Consider the following 20016-nt stretch of genomic DNA (forward strand, 5'->3'; position numbering starts at 1 on the left):
ATAACCTGTTTCTCCTCCTGATCCCAACAAGGTAGGAAGGAATTCCAAAGTTTTTTGTTTCATTGGAAGGATCCTGAAATGTTCTATCAAAAACTTAATTTAGTGGATTCTTAACCTTCACCTGGTGATCAGATTGCCATCTTCCTGGGAAGAGCTGCCCACATTTACCCTCTCTCCTTTTTCTTGAATCTGGGCAGAAGACATAAGATCGGCTGGAACTTTCAGCATATGATGATGTTTTCAGGTAAGTTTGGTTTTTTTTTAAGTAGAACTTGAGTGTTGCTCGATTGATATAAATGGTGTACTTTATCTAATAGGATTTGTAAGCTCTTCTAAGACAAGGACCTTTAGATTCTTCTCTATATCCCCTACAGTGAACCACCATAGAATGGAAAGACCTCTGGACTTAGAGTCAGAGTGATGTAGGGGAGGGGGGAGTGATTATGAAATAACTGTGTGACCTTCAATGAGCCATTTACTTTCTCTAAACCTCAGTCTGATCATCTGTAAGGTAAGAAAAGTCACAATCATACCACCTACCTCAGTGGATTCTTGCTTAGAAAGTAGATTTTATAGCTCAATATACTGTATAAAGGGCAATTAGGTGATACAGTGAATAGAGAGCCAGCCCTGGATTTAGGAAGACTCGCCTGATCCCAGACACTTAACTAGCTGTTCAACCCTGGGCAAGTCACTTTACCCTGTTTGCTTCAGTTTCCTCTTCTGTAAAATGAGCTGGAGAAGGAAATGACAATCCACCCCAGTATCATTGCCAAGAAAACTCCAAATGGAGTCATGAAGAATTGGACATGATTGAAAACGACTGAATAACAACAGTGCTATATAAATATAATTTACTGTTATTATTATTTTTTTATTTTTCTTATTAATATTGTGCACACTTCTGGGTATGCAGTTTTAAATACCTATCCAGATGAACTATTAATTTTTTACGCCAAGAAATCACTAAAAACCAGCAGTCTTTCCTAGCATCTTTACTAGTTCATTCACTACCATTAATTTTCTTCCAACCACCTACATTGTACCTCAGTTGCCTTTGAAGACACAGTGGTTGACATGACAACCAGAGTCGCTCGGCATCCCAGGACGGCTTTTACTGCATCTGCAGTACTTCGTCTGCATCCGTAGCCACATCTGTAACATATATTAACAGCTATTGATAATATCGACTTTGAATGATAAAAATAGCAAATATATATGTGTATATATATGTGTGTGTGCATTCTATTTCAGTAATGTACTGAACATACTTTAACAGATTTTTTCTATGAGCCAACTTAAAATAATTTAGCATATATTTTAGAGAGAATTTTCTAATCTGACACACTTAAAATATTAGGCCTCTAATATTTAAAGCAACAGTTCTCTACGTGTGTGTGTGGGGGGGGTCCCTTTAATAGTCTGATGAAACCTATAGACTCCCTTCTCAGAATGTTTTTAAATGCACTAAATGAAATAGATAGAATTGCAAAGGAAACTAATTATATTGAAATATAGTTATCAAAATATTTTTTAAAAATAAGTTCACAGAACCCAGGAAAAGAACCTCTGATTTCAAGGGGTTATTAATCAGCTATATGGAAAAATTGAGTGCTCCAACCAGACTCATTCTGAAAGGGTTAAAATAGCTAAAGTTTTACAATATAACTTCTCATTAGCAACAGTCTGATGACAAGGTAGAGATAGGTCATATTTACTTGGTTATTACATATCCTATTTAATTCTCCTCCACCCAAAACATCAAACAAACCATGTTTCCTTCTCTAAAACGTTCTTGGAGGCTAATGACAAGCAGTTTACCGTTAGAAGGCAAGATATGCTCTTTTTAAAAAGAGAATTTGCGGGCGGAGCCAAGATGGCGGAGTAGAAAGACGCATATACACATAGCTCCGAACCCACAACCCATAGAACATCAGTAAAAAGGAACTCACAGCGAATTCTGGAGTAGTAGAGGCCACAGCACAGTGGAGCAAAGGAGATTTCTGTTCCAGAGGGACCTGCAAACCTCTCGCAAAAGGTCCGTCGTGCTGCGGACGCGGAGCCCGGCCCAGCCCTGCCGCGGCCACGGCACGGAGAGGAGCAGATCTGAGCGGGCTTCAGGGATGGGATCTCCAGCGGCCGCGCGGGTCCCTCCACCTACAGGTGACAGGGGTCAGTGAGAGGGTCTTCTTGGCGGGTCGAGAGGGGAGTGGGGTGCCCCCATAACTCAGGCCCCCTCGGGAGGCAGTAGCTGACGCAGCGGCAGACCAGGGCTCCCCAAGCAGGCAGGAGCCTGGATCCATTGTTGAAGGTCTCTGCATAAACCCCCTGAGGGAACTGTGCCTGAGAGGCGGCCCTGCCCAGACCTCAGCACCTGAACTTAATCTCACACTGAATAGCAGCCCCGCCCCTGCCAAAGCCCCGAGGCTGGGAAGCAGCATTTGAATCTCAGGCCCCAAGTGCTGGCTGGGAGGATCAGGAGGTGAGGTGGGTGTGAGGAGAATATTCAGAGGTCAAGTCACTGGCTGGGAAAATGCCCAGAAAAGGGAAAAGAAATAAGACTATAGAAGGTTACTTTCTTGGTGAACAGGCATCTCCTCCCTTCCCTTCTGATGAGGAAGAACAATGCTTACCTTCAGGCAAAGACATAGAAGTCAAGGCCTCTGTATCCCAAACATCCAGACTAAATATTCTGTGGGCTCAGGCCATGGAAGAGCTCAAAAAGGATTTTGAAAATCAACTTAGAGAGGTGGAGGAAAAGCTGGGAAGAGAAATGAGAGATATGCAGTCAAAGCATGAACAGCAGGTCAGCACCCTGCTAAAGGAGGCCCAAAAAAATGCTGAAGAAAATAACACCTTGAAAAACAGGCTAACTCAATTGGCAAAAGAGGTTCAAAAAGCCAATGAGGAGAAGAATGCTTTCAAAAGCAGAATTAGCCAAATGGAAAAGGAGATTCAAAAGCTCACTGAAGAAAATAGTTCTTTCAAAATTAGAATGGAACAGATGGAGGCTAATGACTTTATGAGAAACCAAGAAATCACAAAACAAAACCAAAAGAATGAAAAAATGGAAGAGAATGTGAAATATCTCATTGGAAAAACAACTGACCTGGAGAATAGATCCAGGAGAGACAATTTAAAAATTATGGGCCTACCTGAAAGCCATGATCAAAAAAAGAGCCTAGACATCATCTTTCATGAAATTATCAAGGAAAACTGCCCTGAGATTCTAGAACCAGAGGGCAAAATAAATATTCAAGGAATCCACAGAACACCACCTGAAAGAGATCCAAAAAGAGAAACTCCTAGGAACATTGTGGCCAAATTCCAGAGTTCCCAGGTCAAGGAGAAAATATTGCAAGCAGCTAGAAAGAAACAATTCAAGTATTATAGAAATACAATCAGGATAACACAAGATCTAGCAGCTTTTACATTAAGGGATTGAAGGGCATGGAATAGGATATTCCAGAAGTCAAAGGAACTAGGACTAAAACCAAGAATCACCTACCCAGCAAAACTGAGTATAGTACTTCAGGGGAAAAAATGGTCTTTCAATGAAATAGAGGACTTTCAAGCATTCTTGATGAAAATACTAGAGCTGAAAAGAAAATCTGACTTTCAAACACAAGAATGAAGAGAAGCATGAAAAGGTGAACAGCAAAGAGAAGTCATAAGGGACTTACTAAAGTTGAACTGTTTACATTCCTACATGGAAAGACAATATTTGTAACTCTTGAAACTTTTCAGTATCTGGGTACTGGGTGGGATTACACACGCACACATGCACACACACACACACACATAGAGACAGAGTGCACAGAGTGAATTGAAGAGGATGGGATCATATCTTAAAAAAAATGAAATCAAGCAGTGAGAGAGAAATATATTGGGAGGAGAAAGGGAGAAATGGAATGGGGCAAATTATCTCTCATAAAAGAGGCAAGCAAAAGACTTATTAGTGGAGAGAAAAAGAGGGGAGGTGAGAGAAAAGCATGAAGTTTACTCTCATCACGTCCCACTAAAGGAAAGAATAAAATGCACACTGATTTTGGTATGAAAACCTATCTTACAATACAGGAAAGTGGGGGATAAGGGGATAAGCGGGAGGGGGGGGATGATGGAAGGGAGGGCATGGGGAAGAGGGAGCAATTTGAGGTCGACACTCATGGGGAGGGACAGGATCAAAAGAGAATAGAAGCAATGGGGGACAGGATAGGATGGAGGGAAATATAGTCAGTCTTATACAACACAACTATTATGGAAGTCATTTGCAAAACTACACAGATTTGGCCTATATTGAATTGCTTGCCTTCCAAAGGGAAGGGGTGGAGAGGGAGGGAGGTAAAGAAGGTGGAACTCAAAGTGTTAGGAACAACTGTCGAGTAATGTTCTTGCCACTAGGAAATAAGAAATACAGGTAAAGGGGTATAGAAAGTTATCTGGCCCTACAGGACAAAAGAGAAGATGGAGACAAGGGCAGAGAGGGATGATAGAAGAGAGAGCATATTGGTGATAGGGGCAATTAGAATGCTCGGTGTTTGGGGGGGGAGGGGACAAAAGGGGAGAAAATTTGGAACCCAAAATTTTGTTAAAATGAATGTCAAATAAATAAATTTTAAAAAATAAAATAAAAAGAGAATTTGCCCAGTACAAAAGAAAAGTATTTGGGAAATCTATATTCCAGTTAATTTTACCTCTAGTTTACCTCTTGAAAGAAAGAGCATATTTGATCTGAGACTTGAAGGGATGGGGGAGCAGAGTAGGGTCCCAAGAGGAAAAGGTAATAAAGATCATTCTAGGAATGGGGGGAAGGAGGGCTGTGGCACATGCACTACAAACTTGCAAGTAACCCCTTACCAATGGTAAAGACAACTACCTGATGTAATGGATAGAACACTGAATTTGAAGTCAGGAAGTCCTGAGTTCAAATTTTGCTTCCAGACACATACATGTGTTTCTCCTTGATTCTCAAAGAGGTCCATGACACCTGGGAGATGATGACATGGCTTGCAGTTGACTTTGATTTGAGTGAGGGAGGGTGTGCAGACTCACCAACCTCACTTTCTTCTCCTGAGCCATCTGGCTGCAGTGGCCAGAAATTCATCAGGATGCCTGGAGATGGCCCAGGATGCAACAGACAACCTTTTAATCTAAGGTCTTTTCAGGTTCTCACTTTGAGTGAGAAAATGCCCATTCAGTGAACTCTAAGAAGTGAGTCAAGAGATGGCCCCTTTAATTTAAAAAAAAAAACAAAACAAAACCTCAAACTGGGAGGGGAAGACCCTCAGGGTTGCTCTCCCAAAGAGAAATAGTTACTATTTACATTAACTGAGCCAGGAGGGCCTCAAAAATAACCATTAAGTGGCACTTGGGCAGAGACCTGTTGTTGTCCAATCTATGAGCTCCCCAGTGAAACGGGTTTAAAGCTTGGTCTTTGAGAAAGAGATCTACCCAGTAAACCCCAAGTTAACTAGGATCCTGGAGTCCAACCTCTAGTCACCTCAGCTACAGGTCACTTCTATCAAGACCTCCCTGGATTCCTTCACCAATTACCCAGACTACTTAGCCAACCTTAGATCCCTCCCACAGTCTTTCTGTATATAATGTCCAGTCTGGCCTGCCTGTCAATAATACAAGCCTCACAAATGCTCAGATTCCTTAAGAGCCTAGCCATTGCTGAGTTCTCTTATTTTTTTAATTAATTAATTAGTTTTCAGTTTTCTACAATCACTTCCATATATCTTAGATTTTTTCCTCCTCCCTTTCCCTTCTTCTCCCCTCCCTCTCCTTTCCCTCCTCGAGATGGTGTGCAGTCTTATATAGGTTCTACACATACATTCTTATTAAATACATTTTCACCTTAGTCATATTGCATAGAAGAATTAAAATGAATGGGAGAAACCATAAAAACAAAACAAAACACAACACAGGAGAAAATGGTCTGCTTCATTCTGCAATCCTATTTCATAGTTCTTTCTCTTGGATGTGGAAGGCATTTTGTCTCAAGTTCATTAGGAATTTTTTGGGTCCTTGTGTTGCTGTGAAAGACTAAGTTTACCAGAAAAATTCCTTGCACACTGTGGTTGTTGCTATGTACGAAGTTCTCCTGGTTCTGCTCCCTTCACTAATGCTGAAATTTCTCAAGAGTCTGGGCAATAGGATGGATTTGAAATAAACTCTGTTTTTCCCTTGGCTGAAAGAAAGCTTGGGTCTAATTCATTCAGGTAGGAGCCGTATGTCACTATTTCAGCACCTACCCCTACCCCTCAGTGATAGTGGTGATGATGAAGTAGATAGAGTGCCAACCCTGGAGGCAAGAAGATTGATCTTCTGGAGTTCAGATCTGGCTTCAGAGACTTTCTAGCTGTGTGACTCTGGGCAAGTCACTTAATCCTGTTTGCCTCAGTTTTCTCATCGGTAAAATGATCTGGAGAAGGAAATAACAAACCACTCCAGTATCTTTGCCAAGAAACCTCCCTCCTCCAAAAACGGGGTCACAAACAGTCAGACACGACTAGAAAGGCTAAACAACAGCAAAATTATTCATTGATTCTTAATAAATAATAAATAAATTACCTGATTGCTAGGGTAACGGGGGATTGAATTCAAGAGAAAAAGAGGGCATGGACTGACATTTTGGATATTTATTTTTAAGACATGCCCATTTAGAATTTGTTCTATGTTACCTTTTCTCTGTTTTCTCAGTTTGTTAGTGAAATTCTGAACTACTTTGAAATGTGAGTTACTATTCTAATATTTTTATCTGTTATACTCATTACAGAGCATTTTTCAGGCTCCCAACAGCTGCCCTAATCTTCAGCAAGAGTTTGAGCTCCCTGTCCACAGGGTTCCAGTTATTTCTTTTCATTTTCTTTTTTTTTTTCTCCAAATTTATTTATTTATTTGTTTTCAATTTTCAACAATCACTTCCATCAGTTTTAAGATTCATTTTCTTAAAGAAAAAAAAGATGAACGTAGTAGAGATGCTTGAATTGTGCCCGTGGAAAGATGGCATGATGCTTTTTTGCTGTCATTCTATTTGATCAATATATAAAAGGCAGTTCTGAATGTGAAGTTCTGAATCTGATTAATAAACCTCTCAGCTCCTTAGATAGAATTGGATGGTATTTGAATGATTTTTTGCTACTTGAATCAACTTTGACTCTATGGAAAATACGTTGTCACCATTGCGTTGCATATCATGGCTTTTGTGGGTCTCTGCAGGCCTTCGGGGAGCGATGGCTTTCGCCCTCGCCATTCGGGACACTGCAACCTACTCCCACCAGATGATGTTCTCCACCACTCTCCTGATCGTTTTCTTCACGGTTTGGATCATCGGTGGAGGCACAACCCCCATGTTGTCATGGCTAAACATAAGGTCAGTCCACCGGGAAAGGGAGAGTTGGTTCTTTGACTAGGAAAAGCATGTCCTAAGATCATTTTTTTTAACGTTGTGTGACTTTTTCTTTTAAGAAGCGTAACAAGGCTGTAGAGTGTTTTGAACTGTCTTAAAGATAAGTGTTCCATCCTTTTAAGCCTGCTAAAATGGTATTAGGAATCTGTCCAATTATTAATAAATCTGAATTTCTCAAGCATGGGAGAATAACAAAGTGGACACAGCTCAGGTTCAAGTTTCAATCAGTCAGTTATCGTTTATTCAGCACCCGCTTGGTGCCAGGCACTGGGCTAAATGTTAGAGATGCCAAGAAAGAGAAAAGAGAACTTCTGTTCTCAAGAGGTAAACCATTTAATGAAAGAGACAACATCCAAACAACTACGTACAAACAAGATCAAGGCAGGAGAAACGAGATTATCGGCAGAGGAGAGGCAATTGGATGAAGGGGACTGGGAAAGGCTTCTTACAGAAGGTAAGACTTTATCAGAGATGTGAAGGAAGTTTACTTAATGAGGAACCTTTGGCATAGTCATCAATTTGTCAGCAGGTCGGAAAAAAAACCAACCTGCGGTTTATAGAAAAGTGGGTGACAGCATATGGTAGGCCATATCTCTCTTGTGTATACTATTACTGTTACGAGAGGCAGCATGTTGTAGTGGATAATATGTTGTCCTTAAAAGCAGAAGGACACGGTTTTGAAGCCCAGTTCCACTACTTAACCAGTTTTATGTCTGTGCACATGTTACCCTTTCTAAATCTCAGTTTCCTTATTTGTAAAGTAAGGATAATAATCCTGAATGAGCTCATTGATGTAAAGTGCTTTGCAAATTTTGTTGTTTTGGTGGTGGTTGGCCCTTCATTAAGGAGATGATGCCATGACATGCAAGTGAATTGGATTTAAGTGAGGGAGAACTGTGCAAAGGCACCAGCCTCACTTTGTCCTCTGGAGACATCTGGGTACAATGGCAAGATATGGATTAGGATGACTGGAGATGGCCCTGGATGCAGTGAGAGATGTTGACCTTTTCAAGCTAAGGTTTTAACAGTTTGACTGAGTTAACACCTATTCGGTGATTAAAGCTAGGGCAAAATGTAAAGGGAGAGAAAGAAGAAAGATCTTTTTTGTGATAAGAATACATGATCTCTGTGGTCCAGGAAAAGAAAAGTTAGTACTAAGAGTATCAAATGGTCTTTCACTTAGAACTTCTTTTTTATTTGATTTTTAAACTAACTTTAGCTTCTCTTACGTTATGTGTAGAAGCAAAGCTTTGAGCGTTCTCTTTAACACTTGCCTTATAAAGAAGCAGAATAGAGAGCTGCTATATGGTGTGGTTTGAAAGGGGTGGGGAATTTCCCAAGTAACTTCCTATTATTTGCAGATTTTAAAAGCTATATAAATGTGAGTTGTGATTATTATTCCTTTCCAAACTGACATGGGTGTGCGTGCACGTGTGTGTGTATGATATAGTATAATCTCGTGCTGTGGCTGGTGCCTTCTGCTTTGTAGGTGTGTTTTGGGTAGGAAAGGATTTCTTATTGATAGTCAGTGTTTCTTTTGACCTACTTTACATCTAGTATTTCCTCAGTTGAGTAGACCTAAGTTGAGTCAACCTTAGTTTTATTTTCTCCTTTAAACTTAGAACTACTTTCATAATAATTGTCATTTAGTTGTTTTTAGTCATGTCCAACTCTTTGTGTGACCCCATTTGAGATCTGTTTGTTTTGTAAAGATACTAGAATGGTTTACCATTTCCTTTACCACTTCTCTACTTAATAGGTAACAAATTAAAATTTTTTTTTCTTGATCTCTAGAGCAAGAGTGTGAGGTATTATGTGTAAAAGAAACTACCTCCCCCACCAAATAATAAGACAGAAGTCACAAAATTAAAACTCTTCTGTTGATGGGGCAGAATTTTCAATAAATCAGTGTTATTTTCTGGAAGAAAAAACCCGGAATTTTACTTTCAGTTTTCAGTAACTAAGAGGGAGGTCCCAGAAACTATAAATTGGCATCCAAAGGTGGACTTTCCTTACATATTTAATAAAAGTGTGATAAAATACTGGCAGATATATTTCTACTGGCAGATATTGTTTTGCTGAAATGCATACTCTAAATGACAAAATTTAATGGATAAAGTTACCAAAAACATCACACTTTCCTGTACACGTTTTCACTGCATTATACATGATTTGGCTAAAAGGTAAAAGTCATCATCTTACATTCTTCAAGATTGTTATTGGTATTTTTCAACTAGTAACATAAGAGTGGAATGCAACAGAATATGAAGAACTGGGACAAGTCTAGAGTTAGGAAGACCTAAATTCAGATCCTGCCTGAGACACTTACCATTTGTGTGACTCTGGGTCCTTCGGGCAGGATTTGAATTTAGATCTTCCTAACTCTAGATCCAGCACTTTATCCACTGCTCCACCTAGTTCCCCTTTCATAATAATATTAAGATATTATTTGTCTCTTGAAGTATTCCTTCTTTTTCCAACTATATCTGTGTGAAGCTGGATTTTCATAGAGTTCAACCAGAACAACATATCACAACAGATTGAATGCAGAAACAGATAAGAAAATTAAGCCAGATATCAAAGAGATTTGCAAAAATATGGACAATAATGATACTCATCTCACTATTTTTTTTTATTTTGGAAAAGTTATTTTCCATAAAAATATCTATTAACATGTAATGGGTTTATTGTCTTTTATAAATGAATTAAAATGTAAAATTTATCAGTCTTAATTTCTAATATGGTAAATATTGATAAATATAATGTACACAAACAAAAACTCTTTAGTCTTCAGTCAATTTTAAGGGGGTAAAAAGGTCCTGAGTCCAAAAAGTGTGAAACCTACTTTTTCAAGCATTTATTTAGCACCTTCTGTCCTAGATGCTGAGTATATAAAAATGAAAATGAAACAGAACTTGCCCTAAAGGATCTTATACTTTATCAGGGGAGTCAATATATATGTGTGTGTGTGTGTGTGTGTGTGTGTGTGTGTGTGTGTGTGTGTGTGTGTGTGTGTATGTATGTATATGTTTGTGACATAGAGCAGCTAGGCCTGAAGTCAGGAAGACTCATCTTCCTGAGTTCAAATCTGGCCTCAGACACTTACTAGCTGTATGACTCCGGGCAATTCAGTTCATCCTGTTTGCCTCAGTTTCCTCATCTCTAAAATGAACTAGAGAAAGAAATGGCAAACCACTCTAGTATATTAGCCAAGGAAACCTCAAATGGGGTTGGACAAATGAAACAACTGAATGAAAACAACAGTGATACACATAGAATAAATAATGATGATGGGGGAGAGAAGGCACCAGTAGGGGTAGAGAGAGAAAGAGGGAGTACATTCCAGGAAGAGAGGCTAGCTTGTACTGAAGTGTGGAGGTGAGAAGCAACCAAGAAGAACCATCCTGGCTGAACTCTAGAGTCAGTAAAGAGGGGTACTTGACAGTTGGGTTGGAAAGGTTGAACTAGCCAAATCATGAAGGGCTTTAAATGCCAACCAGAGGTGTGTGTATTTGATCCTAGAAGAAATAAGAAGCTACTGGCGTTTATTAAGGCAGGGGAATGACATGTTCACACCTGTACTTTAAAAACAAATCTCTTTGGCAGCTGCTTGGGGGATAAATTGAAAGGTTGGTTGATGAGGTAGCTGATTTCTAGTGACTCTCTTGACTCTAAAAATCTGTGATCCTGAACTTTTTTTCTCCTTTGTAATCGTTAGTGTTGCTAGGCATGCTTTTAAAGATGCTGATTGATTGCCTGCATCACTCCAGGTTGGATGGGGCTCTCTGCTGCAGGGTTTCTAGCCAGGGGAGCCATGTGGAGTAATGTTCTCAAGAGCCAGAAGATGGCAATCTCATATGGTAGAATCATAGCAATTGGGCCTTGCCTTTTTTTTTTTTTCCTTTCTTTTGCTGGCCTTCAAAGTGGTTTCCCTTACAAATAATGACTTCCTGTAGAGCTGTTAGAAGTCTTGTGGAGGCAAAGCCCAGACATTCTCAGCCGTATTTATGGAAGTAAGAAGGAAGCATTGTTTCTAGCCAGGAACGTAGCTGGCCCTTGGGAGAACTCTGTCCTCAGTCTGATATTTTTCTGCTCGGTCAGCATAGTTCCCATCCTACACTAGTAGAAAAGGCATAGTAATTTGTCGTCATGTCATTCCAGCTAGATAATTTTTTCTTTGATCCTTTTCCTCCACTGTGAGAGGCAGTGTGGCTTAGTGGACAGGCAAGGCAATTGCATGCATTTATTAAGCACCTACCTACTGCGTGCTAGGCACTAGGAATTCAAATATGAGAAGAAAAAAAAAACATTCGCTGCCTTTAAGGCTGTAATGGGGAAAGATGACACACCAAAGGGAACTTAAAGTGGGGAGGTGTGGGGAGAGGGATACCTAAGTGAGTGCCTTGCCCAGAGTCACACCACTAGCACCCAAGACCACAGCTTCAAAGTCCAGAAAACAGGAAGGGAATTAAGAATGACCACCTTGGGCCTTCTCCTCAAAATGGGAGGCCCTGAGAGGAACTCACCAATGAGAGAAGGGGCTGGCATGGCTGAGAGATGTTTCAGGGTAAGAGGACCTAGGCTCTGAGGCAGTTGAGGCATGATAGCAAAGTCTGAAAAGCCAGGAGGGGAAAGATAGTTAGAGACTAACCATCCTAAGAAAAGCCATCTAAGGCTGCATGGCCCTGGGCAAAGCACTTAACTTTAGTGTCCATAGGCAACTCTTAAAATTATGGAGCAGATACTGATTCACGCTGATAGAGGGAGTTTCCTTATTGGATGTAGAATCTATTGAAGGTCTAGTCCAAAATATTCCATTGTAGCCAAAATCATGACCAGACTATATAGGTGAACAGAGTCCGAGTGAAGTTTCATGGGAACCTAATACCTGTCTGGCCTCGGTTTCCTCATCAGCAAAATGAGGGAGATAGACAGGATGACCTGCAGGGTCTCTTCCAGCTCTAATATTCTGCAATTAGTCAATATAGATTCACCATTAGGGACAGGACGTTTTCCTTGGCCAGGGGGTGGGGTGGGGGAAATAAGAGATAATTTTATGGAAGTGAGAAAGGGCCATTTCCCCTACACCACTGTCTATACTCTGGATATCACCAGAACTTTGTCCTTTTTATCTTACAGTCTAGAACCCCCATTAAAACAAAGAATTTCCCTGGAAGAGGTAACATTTTAATATGTTATCACATATTTTATGAGGTTAATTTCAGGGCCTTTTTGGAGCGCTGGTCTTGATTGGAGAAGAATACAGCTCTTATCACCAAGTGGAGGGTGTGTGTTCATTCTTCGTTGCCAAAGAACACCGTGGCATAAGAGAAATGATGACATGACTTGCACTTGACTTTGTTTTGAGTGAGGCAGGGCTGTGCAGGTCACCAGCCTCACTTCTCCTCCAGAGTCATCTGAATCCAGTAACCAGATATTCATCAGGATGACTGGAGATGACCCAGGATGAGGCAATTAGAGTTAAGTGACTTGCCCAAGGTCACACAGCTAGTGAGTGTCAAGTGTCTGAGTGAGATTTGAACTCAGGTCCTCCTGACTCCTGCACTGGTGCTCTATCCACTACACCACCTAGCTGTCCCAAGTGGAGGGTATTCGAATAGGGAGAGAGACATACACGGGGAGAGAGAGAGAGAAAGAGAGAGAGCTCACACACTTCACCACGCCTACTTTACATTGTTGGTGAGGGCAGATTGATTTATCTTTTTCAAATTAATGACTAGCTTAAGGTTGTATAATAGCTTCTCACAAAAGGTTAAGAACTTACATTCAAATGACTTGTTAGAGTTCTGGGGGTAACAAAGATAACTGAAACTCTCAAAACTAATAAGATTCTATACTCTTTCTCTCAACTCAAGGCAGTTAGCATAAGCATGGGTATGTATGTGTATGTGTAGCATGTATATCTATATATAGTATATCTATATTTGTGTGTATGTGTACATATATATACATATACGTGTGTGAATGTGTGTGTGTGTGTGTGTTAGACAGGACCAGTGATTTCATAGGTATAGGGAATTCCCAATGAGAAAACCCTTCTGCTAATACAGATTAGTACCTGCTCTAAAACTTAAGGAAAGCTGCTAGATGTCTTAGTTGTTAGAGTGCTGAACCTGGAGTCAGGAAGACCTGAGTTCAAATCCAGCCTCAGACACTTACTAGCTGGGTGACCTCGGGCAAGCCACTTGACTTCTGTTTGCCTTAATCTACTGGAGAAGGAAATGGTGAGCTCCTCTAGTATCTTTGTCAAGAAAACCCCCATTATGGGATCACAAAGAGTCAGACACAACTGAGCAACAATGATCATATAAACTTAAAGTCTCAGCGGGTTGCCTGGGACACTGAGCTGTTAAGTCACTTGTCAGTCAGATGGCACAGCTAGTTATTTTAGCAGTAGATGGTATGCTGGACCTCAGTTCGAATGAAACTTCACATACTTAATATATGACCTTGGGCCAAGTTATTTAATATCTGTCTCAAGGTCTTCCTCTGTGAAATGGGTATAATAATAGCACCTACCTCCCAGGAGTGTGAGGATGAAATGAAATAATGTTTATAAAGTGCTTTATAAATATTTAAATGATATATAAATGTAGCTTTTATGTATTATTATATTATTAATGTCCACAATCACATAGCTAGTTGTCTCTGAGGGAGGACTTTTTAACTCTAAGTCTGGCTTTCCATCCACAGGTTCCTGCTGCCTCTCAAAACAAGTGTTACAATCTCCATTTTACAGATGAGAAAACCAAGCCTTAGAATGGTTAAGTGACTTGTCCATTGTCACACTTATTATTAAATGTTGGAATTGGGAGTGAATGAAACCCAGTCCTTCTGCCTCAAAATTCAATGCTTCTTTCATTGCCCCATGCCAACATTTTTCTTAAGGTAGGGCTTATGTGTACAGTTTATAGGGAGGAGATCATTTGTTCTTCCTTTAGAAAATAATGAAAGCTATTTTAGAGATGCTGAAGTAAATTTATGACAGAATCTTCTCAAGAGGGCACCCTCAAGCTGTGTGCCCTCTCCACTGAGGAGAGAACAAAAAACGGGCTGAGGCAGTTGGATACTGGGTTATCTCTAAGAAAGAGCTTGAGGAACCAAATGGCCAGAAGCAGCACATTTGACTTGCTGAGGCAGAATCAGAGGATCCTGGAGTTGGGAGGGACCTCAGAAGTCATTTATGTATGTCAGCCCTTATGCCAACACTTCTCAAACCTTTTGGTCTCTTATCGAAGACCACAAAGAACTTTTGCCTTGTGGGTTATGTCTGTTGATGTTTACTATATTAGCAACTAAAACTGAGAAATTTCAAAAATATTTTACCCACAAAAATGAATCACAAGACCATTGCATATTAGCATAACTAAAATATTTTTATGAAAAATATTGAGAATAGTGGTGTTTTCCATGTTTTTACAAATCTCTGTCTAGATTAATAGAAGACAACTGCATTCTCATGTTTCTTTTGCATTCAGTTTATTGCAATATGTTATTTTGGTTGAAACATATGAAGAAAATTTTTTTTGGTCAAAGTATCTTTATATAAAGTATCTGTTTGGTATAAAATATAGGAAGAAAATATGGCCTCACACCAATGTATAGTTAGAAAATTCAGGAACATTGTAATAGGCAGATACCTTAGTATCATTAGTAAACATTAGTAAAAATTGTTTTGACCTCACAGATCTCTGAAAGCGGTTTGAGAATCCTCAGGGATCCACAGACCACTCTTTAAGAATCCCTGCCTTAGTGTAAGCTTTGATCACTTTACTGATCTACTGAAGTTATCTTCTGTAACTCTCCATCACTTAATGTGCAAGGTATGAACTCCTTGGGGGAAGCTGGATGACACAGGAAGTCAGGAAAACTCATGTCCCTGAGTTATAGTCTGGCCTCAGATGCTTAGTAGCTGTGTGACCCTGGGCAAGTCACGTAATCCTGTTTGCCTCAGTTTCCTCATCTGTAAAATGACCTGGGGAAGGAAATGATAAACCACCTCTTCTGGAATTCTCATCCTCTACTGTGGCTCTTTTTTATGTTTATATACCTTTCTTGGTACTGGATCATAAGCTCTTCATCCTCAACACAGTATTTGCCTTGCATATAGTAGGTGCTTAATGAATGTTGGCATGAATTAGATTTGTTGAATTGTGAATCCTCTCTGCTCCTATAACAAAAAACATAACATTTGAGTACTACTTCATTTCAACATAGATCATGAGACCTTCTGTGCCTTATTAAATGACCTTTAGGATTTACTGTGAACAGAAAAATAAATAAGAACCTACTGACCAGTTTTCTGGGGGCAAACCAGAAATTTAATTCAGCAGCTTGTTGGATAGTAGAGCCATGTTGCCATCTGGCACACAAAACCTTTTCAGCTGTGTGTAATAATAATAGCTAATATTTATATCGCCCTCTAAAGTTTACAGAGTGTTTTCCATATTTCCTTCTTCCAATCCTGTGAGGTAGATGCTATGACTATTGCCATCTTACAGATGACAAAATTGAAGCTGAGAAAGGTTGAGGGAGTTGCCCCAGATCACTCAGGTACTAGATGCCTGGGACAGGATTCAAACCCAGCCCTCGCTGACTCAGTCTAACACACAACCCACAGTCTGCATTGCTTACTGTAGCACTCTGGAGGGTGGCCTAAATGATATTAAAATGTGATAGAAAAATATTTAACAAAATAAGTAAAAAATCAAATACAGTAACATTCCATTTTAAAACTAAGTCCATTTGTACCCTCAGGGATCCTTACGTACAATTTGGTGGGTTTCTCTTGGAATTTGCGCTGTGTTCTATTTTTATCTCTACAGCAACATAATCAAATAACCACCTGACATCCACTTGAATGCCTCTCCAGATTCTGTTTCATAAAATACCACACAACAAGCATAAGAGATAAGTTATCACCCCTATTTTACATATGGCAGAAAGCTGGGTTGAGAAGCGTTTCAGACTTGCCCAGTATCCCATAGTGGTTGTCATTATTTAGTTGTTTCAGTCATGTTCAGCTCTTCGTGACTCCCTTTGGGGTTTTCCTTCTCCAGACCACTTTACAGATGAGGAAACTGAATACAACCAGATGAAGTGACTTGCCTGGGGTCACAGAGCTATTAAGTGTTGGAGGCCAGATTTGAACACAGGAAGAGGGGTCTTTCTGGCTCTTGGTTCAGTGCTCTATCTACCGTGCTACCCAGCAACCCTGTCACATATCTAGTAAGTGGCGTAATCAGGATCCAAATGTAGGTCTTCCCAGTCCAAATCTAGTATTGTTACCACTGTGCTATGGCGCATCTACAACATCCTGGTCAAACAGTTATCTAGTATCTGCTTGAAGAGCTGCTGGATGACTATATGATACTTGTTCCTTTCTAACATATACCTCTGATAGGACTTAGTAGCTCATATTCATGCTTCAACCTAATTTTGGCTGTTTAAAAATACATATCATTAACTTTGCATACTGCTGGGAATAGGAAGCTTTAAGGTCACTTTGCCTTTGCTTGGCATGCTACTGAGAAAGCATAAAATCATAGATTTTTTTGTTTCCTTCATCAGCAGAAGCGTATTCAGAAACATACTTGGACCTATCGGAATCATGTAGGCCCCCCACTGAAGCCTTCTCCAGGGTTCCAGTTTTTCCTTATGAACATTATGGATTGTTGTGTGTGTCATGTGATATGTTTGAGGGTCCAGAAGGAGTTATTGAAAGAGCCTTCTCTATTTTATCTGCAGAGGAATACCAGCCACATCAAAGAAAGATTATACTCTCTGACTTAATTTAAGCATAAAAAAATCTTTGAATGGATTTTTAAAAAATCCCTGTGTGTATATGCTCATTCAGTTGAAGTGGAGGCACAAAGAACCAGGGATTTGCAATATCGCAGATCCTGTGCATAATCTTTAGGCAAAAACAGATGCAGTGATCCCCTTGTTTCTTTAATCTGTGCTCTGATTACTAAGAATGAAGCCCCAAAGCCTTATATAGGTGGATAGGAAATCATGACAGAGGGGGCTGTCCGACCATTTGGGGTCTGTTTCTTCTGTAGGTAAACAATAAAGAGGCCTTTCCCAAAGGTTTGCTTTTATGAGCAGTTCAGCATGAACATAGAATGAAATTAAACCAAGTGGTTTGCAAAACTAACTTTCATGTCTTACAGGCTCCTCCAGTTGTTCCAAGTGTGTTGGGTTTTTTTGTTTGTTCATTTTCTTTGCTTTTTAAAGCCAAACCGGAACAGAATTCTTGAAGGTATTCAGGACTCCTCTATGAGAGCCAGAAAGAAATCACAGTGATAGGCCAATCAGTGTTCTGTGTCAGGTTCAGTTACAGGTCAGGTTACTGGAGTAAAACAGCTGGCCGCCCCACTAGAATGCACCACCTGGCATGGGCTTCCAGGGACCAGACAGAGGGAAGCAGGCCAGGTGAGGGCCACACAGCATTTGGAAAGCAGAATCAGCCTTGGGATAGGAGAGGGGAAAGCCAGATCGTTGCAAAATAAATCATTTAAAATCATAAACCTCTTAAGCAATTCTCCCCCTCCCCCCTCCTTCTTTTCAACAAAAGTAAACTCAGATTCTAGACACTAAAGCTCTGGTGGAATGAAAGGGGGAAGGGATTAAGCATTTACATAGAGCCTAGTATGTTCCAAGCTCTGTGCCAAACACTTTATAAATATCATCTCACTTGATCCACACAGAAGCTATTATCTTCATTTTTGAGGAAACTGAGGCAAACAGAAGTTGTGACTTGCCCAAGATAGCATAGTTAGTGTCAGAGGTCACATTTGAACTCAGGTCCAGTACTCTATCCACTGTGCCCCACCTATCTGCCTAGGGAAACAACAGGTAGTTGAATGTACCAGACTTCTAATAGATGCTATTTAGTTCTGCCTCAGCTAAGTACTTAAACCTGAGCCTGAAATAATTTTGAAGTCTCCTCTGTGTTTTTTGGGGGGGAGTGCAGGGGGTGCAGAGATGGAGGAGCAAAGTTGAAATATAAGACCAGATTTCACTCTGAATTCCCTGATGGTAATAATGATAGCTCACACAAACACTCTTCCCACAACAACCTCATGTGATCACAATATATATGTCTTTTTATTTCCATTTTACAGATAAGGAAACTAATAGAAAAAATAAGTGACATCCCCAGATTATTCACACAGCTAATAAGTAATAGGCTGCTTCCAGGGACTGTCTTCCATTCCGTTCCCATAGAATGATCCCTTTTTGTTGTTAACTGCCACAGAATGGGGGGCATATTACTGCAGGATTTTGTGGTTTCCTGGCAGTTCCATTGGAACCCCACATATTGCACAGAATTGGACAATGTTCCTATATCAGTTGGTTTTGTTCTTTGGTACAAAAGCCCAGGACTTTCCACTTGGAGATCCAGGGGTAGAGCAGTACATTTAAGTAATAGGAAAATGGAAATAATTATCAAAATTGAATAACCCAGGGAAACTTATTATAGGAGAGGAAGTGACTCAGATTTGCGTAGCAATTTAGGATGTGTTTTTGTATATTTCTTTCATGTTGTAGCCTCACTGAGCTCATTTAATGAAACCTTTCATTGTGAATGAAAAGAGAGATGAAAATGGATCTTGAGGCAGTGTTGCACAGTGCATAGAAAACTAGCCTTGGGGTCACAACACCTGCATTCCATCCTGCCTGCCATACCTGCCACCTCTCTGACCACAGCCAAGTCACTCATCCTCTCTCAGAATGAGTTGCTTCATCTGTAAAAGTAGGGTAACACCTATTATATTTATCTCGTGAAAGGCAGGGTGGCACAATGGATAGAGATCCTCCTTGGGAGTCAGGAAGATGGGTTCAAGTCATGCAGCCCCTGATGAATACTGGCTACATGACCCTGGGCAAACTCTTTTTTCAGTTGTGTCCAACTCTTGGTGACCCCATTTAGGGTTTTCTTGGCAAAGATACTGGAGTGGTTCACCATTTCCTTTTCCAACTCATTTTATAGATAAGGAAACTGAGGCAAACAGGGTGAAGTGACTTGTCCAGGGTCACACAGCTAGTAAGTGTCTCAGGCCAGATTTTAACTTAGGAAGATGAGTCTTCCTGACTCCAGACCTGGTACTCTATCCACTGCACCACCTAGTTGCCCCGTGTATAGAGTAGAGGACGGTTACCCTAAAGGAGAAGAAGTCTTTTGCGGCTGGGGGAATTAGGAAAGACCTCCCACAAAAGTTGAGATTTGAACTGAACCTTGAAGAAGAGGTAGAAATGATAGGGGCAGAACATTCCAGGTCTGAAGGACAGCCAGTTTAAAGGAATAGAGACAGAAAAGGGAGTGTCATTTTGAGAAACTACAGGTAGGTCAGTATACCTGGATTGTAGAACAGATAGAAGAAGGTGTAAAAAGGCCAGAAAGGTAGGAAGGGGCCAGGTTATGAAGAGTTTTAAATAACAGGCCGAATTCTGTTGGTGTTTTGTTGTTTAAATGTCTCCTGGAATTTTACTGGGTCATGTTGGCACAATCATTGCAGCAACTTGTGGTCTGTTTTTCTTTTTCTTTGTAAGGGCATATCGATAGCTAATAAATTCTT

General features: G+C 40.3%; 1 protein-coding gene across 1 annotated transcript in view; it reads left to right on the forward strand.

The window, feature by feature from the left end:
- SLC9A7 (solute carrier family 9 member A7) overlaps positions 1–20016 on the forward strand; it is a 193283-nt gene that overhangs the window by 136056 nt on the left and 37211 nt on the right. Inside the window, exons 11-12 of the mRNA XM_072614549.1 lie at positions 133–244; positions 7225–7378. Of these exons, the coding sequence (XP_072470650.1) occupies positions 133–244; positions 7225–7378 (266 nt within the window). The remainder of the gene's footprint in view (positions 1–132; positions 245–7224; positions 7379–20016) is intronic.

Source organism: Notamacropus eugenii, chromosome 5 (assembly GCF_028372415.1).
Source record: "Notamacropus eugenii isolate mMacEug1 chromosome 5, mMacEug1.pri_v2, whole genome shotgun sequence".
In the NCBI taxonomy this organism is placed as follows: Eukaryota; Metazoa; Chordata; class Mammalia; order Diprotodontia; family Macropodidae; genus Notamacropus; species Notamacropus eugenii.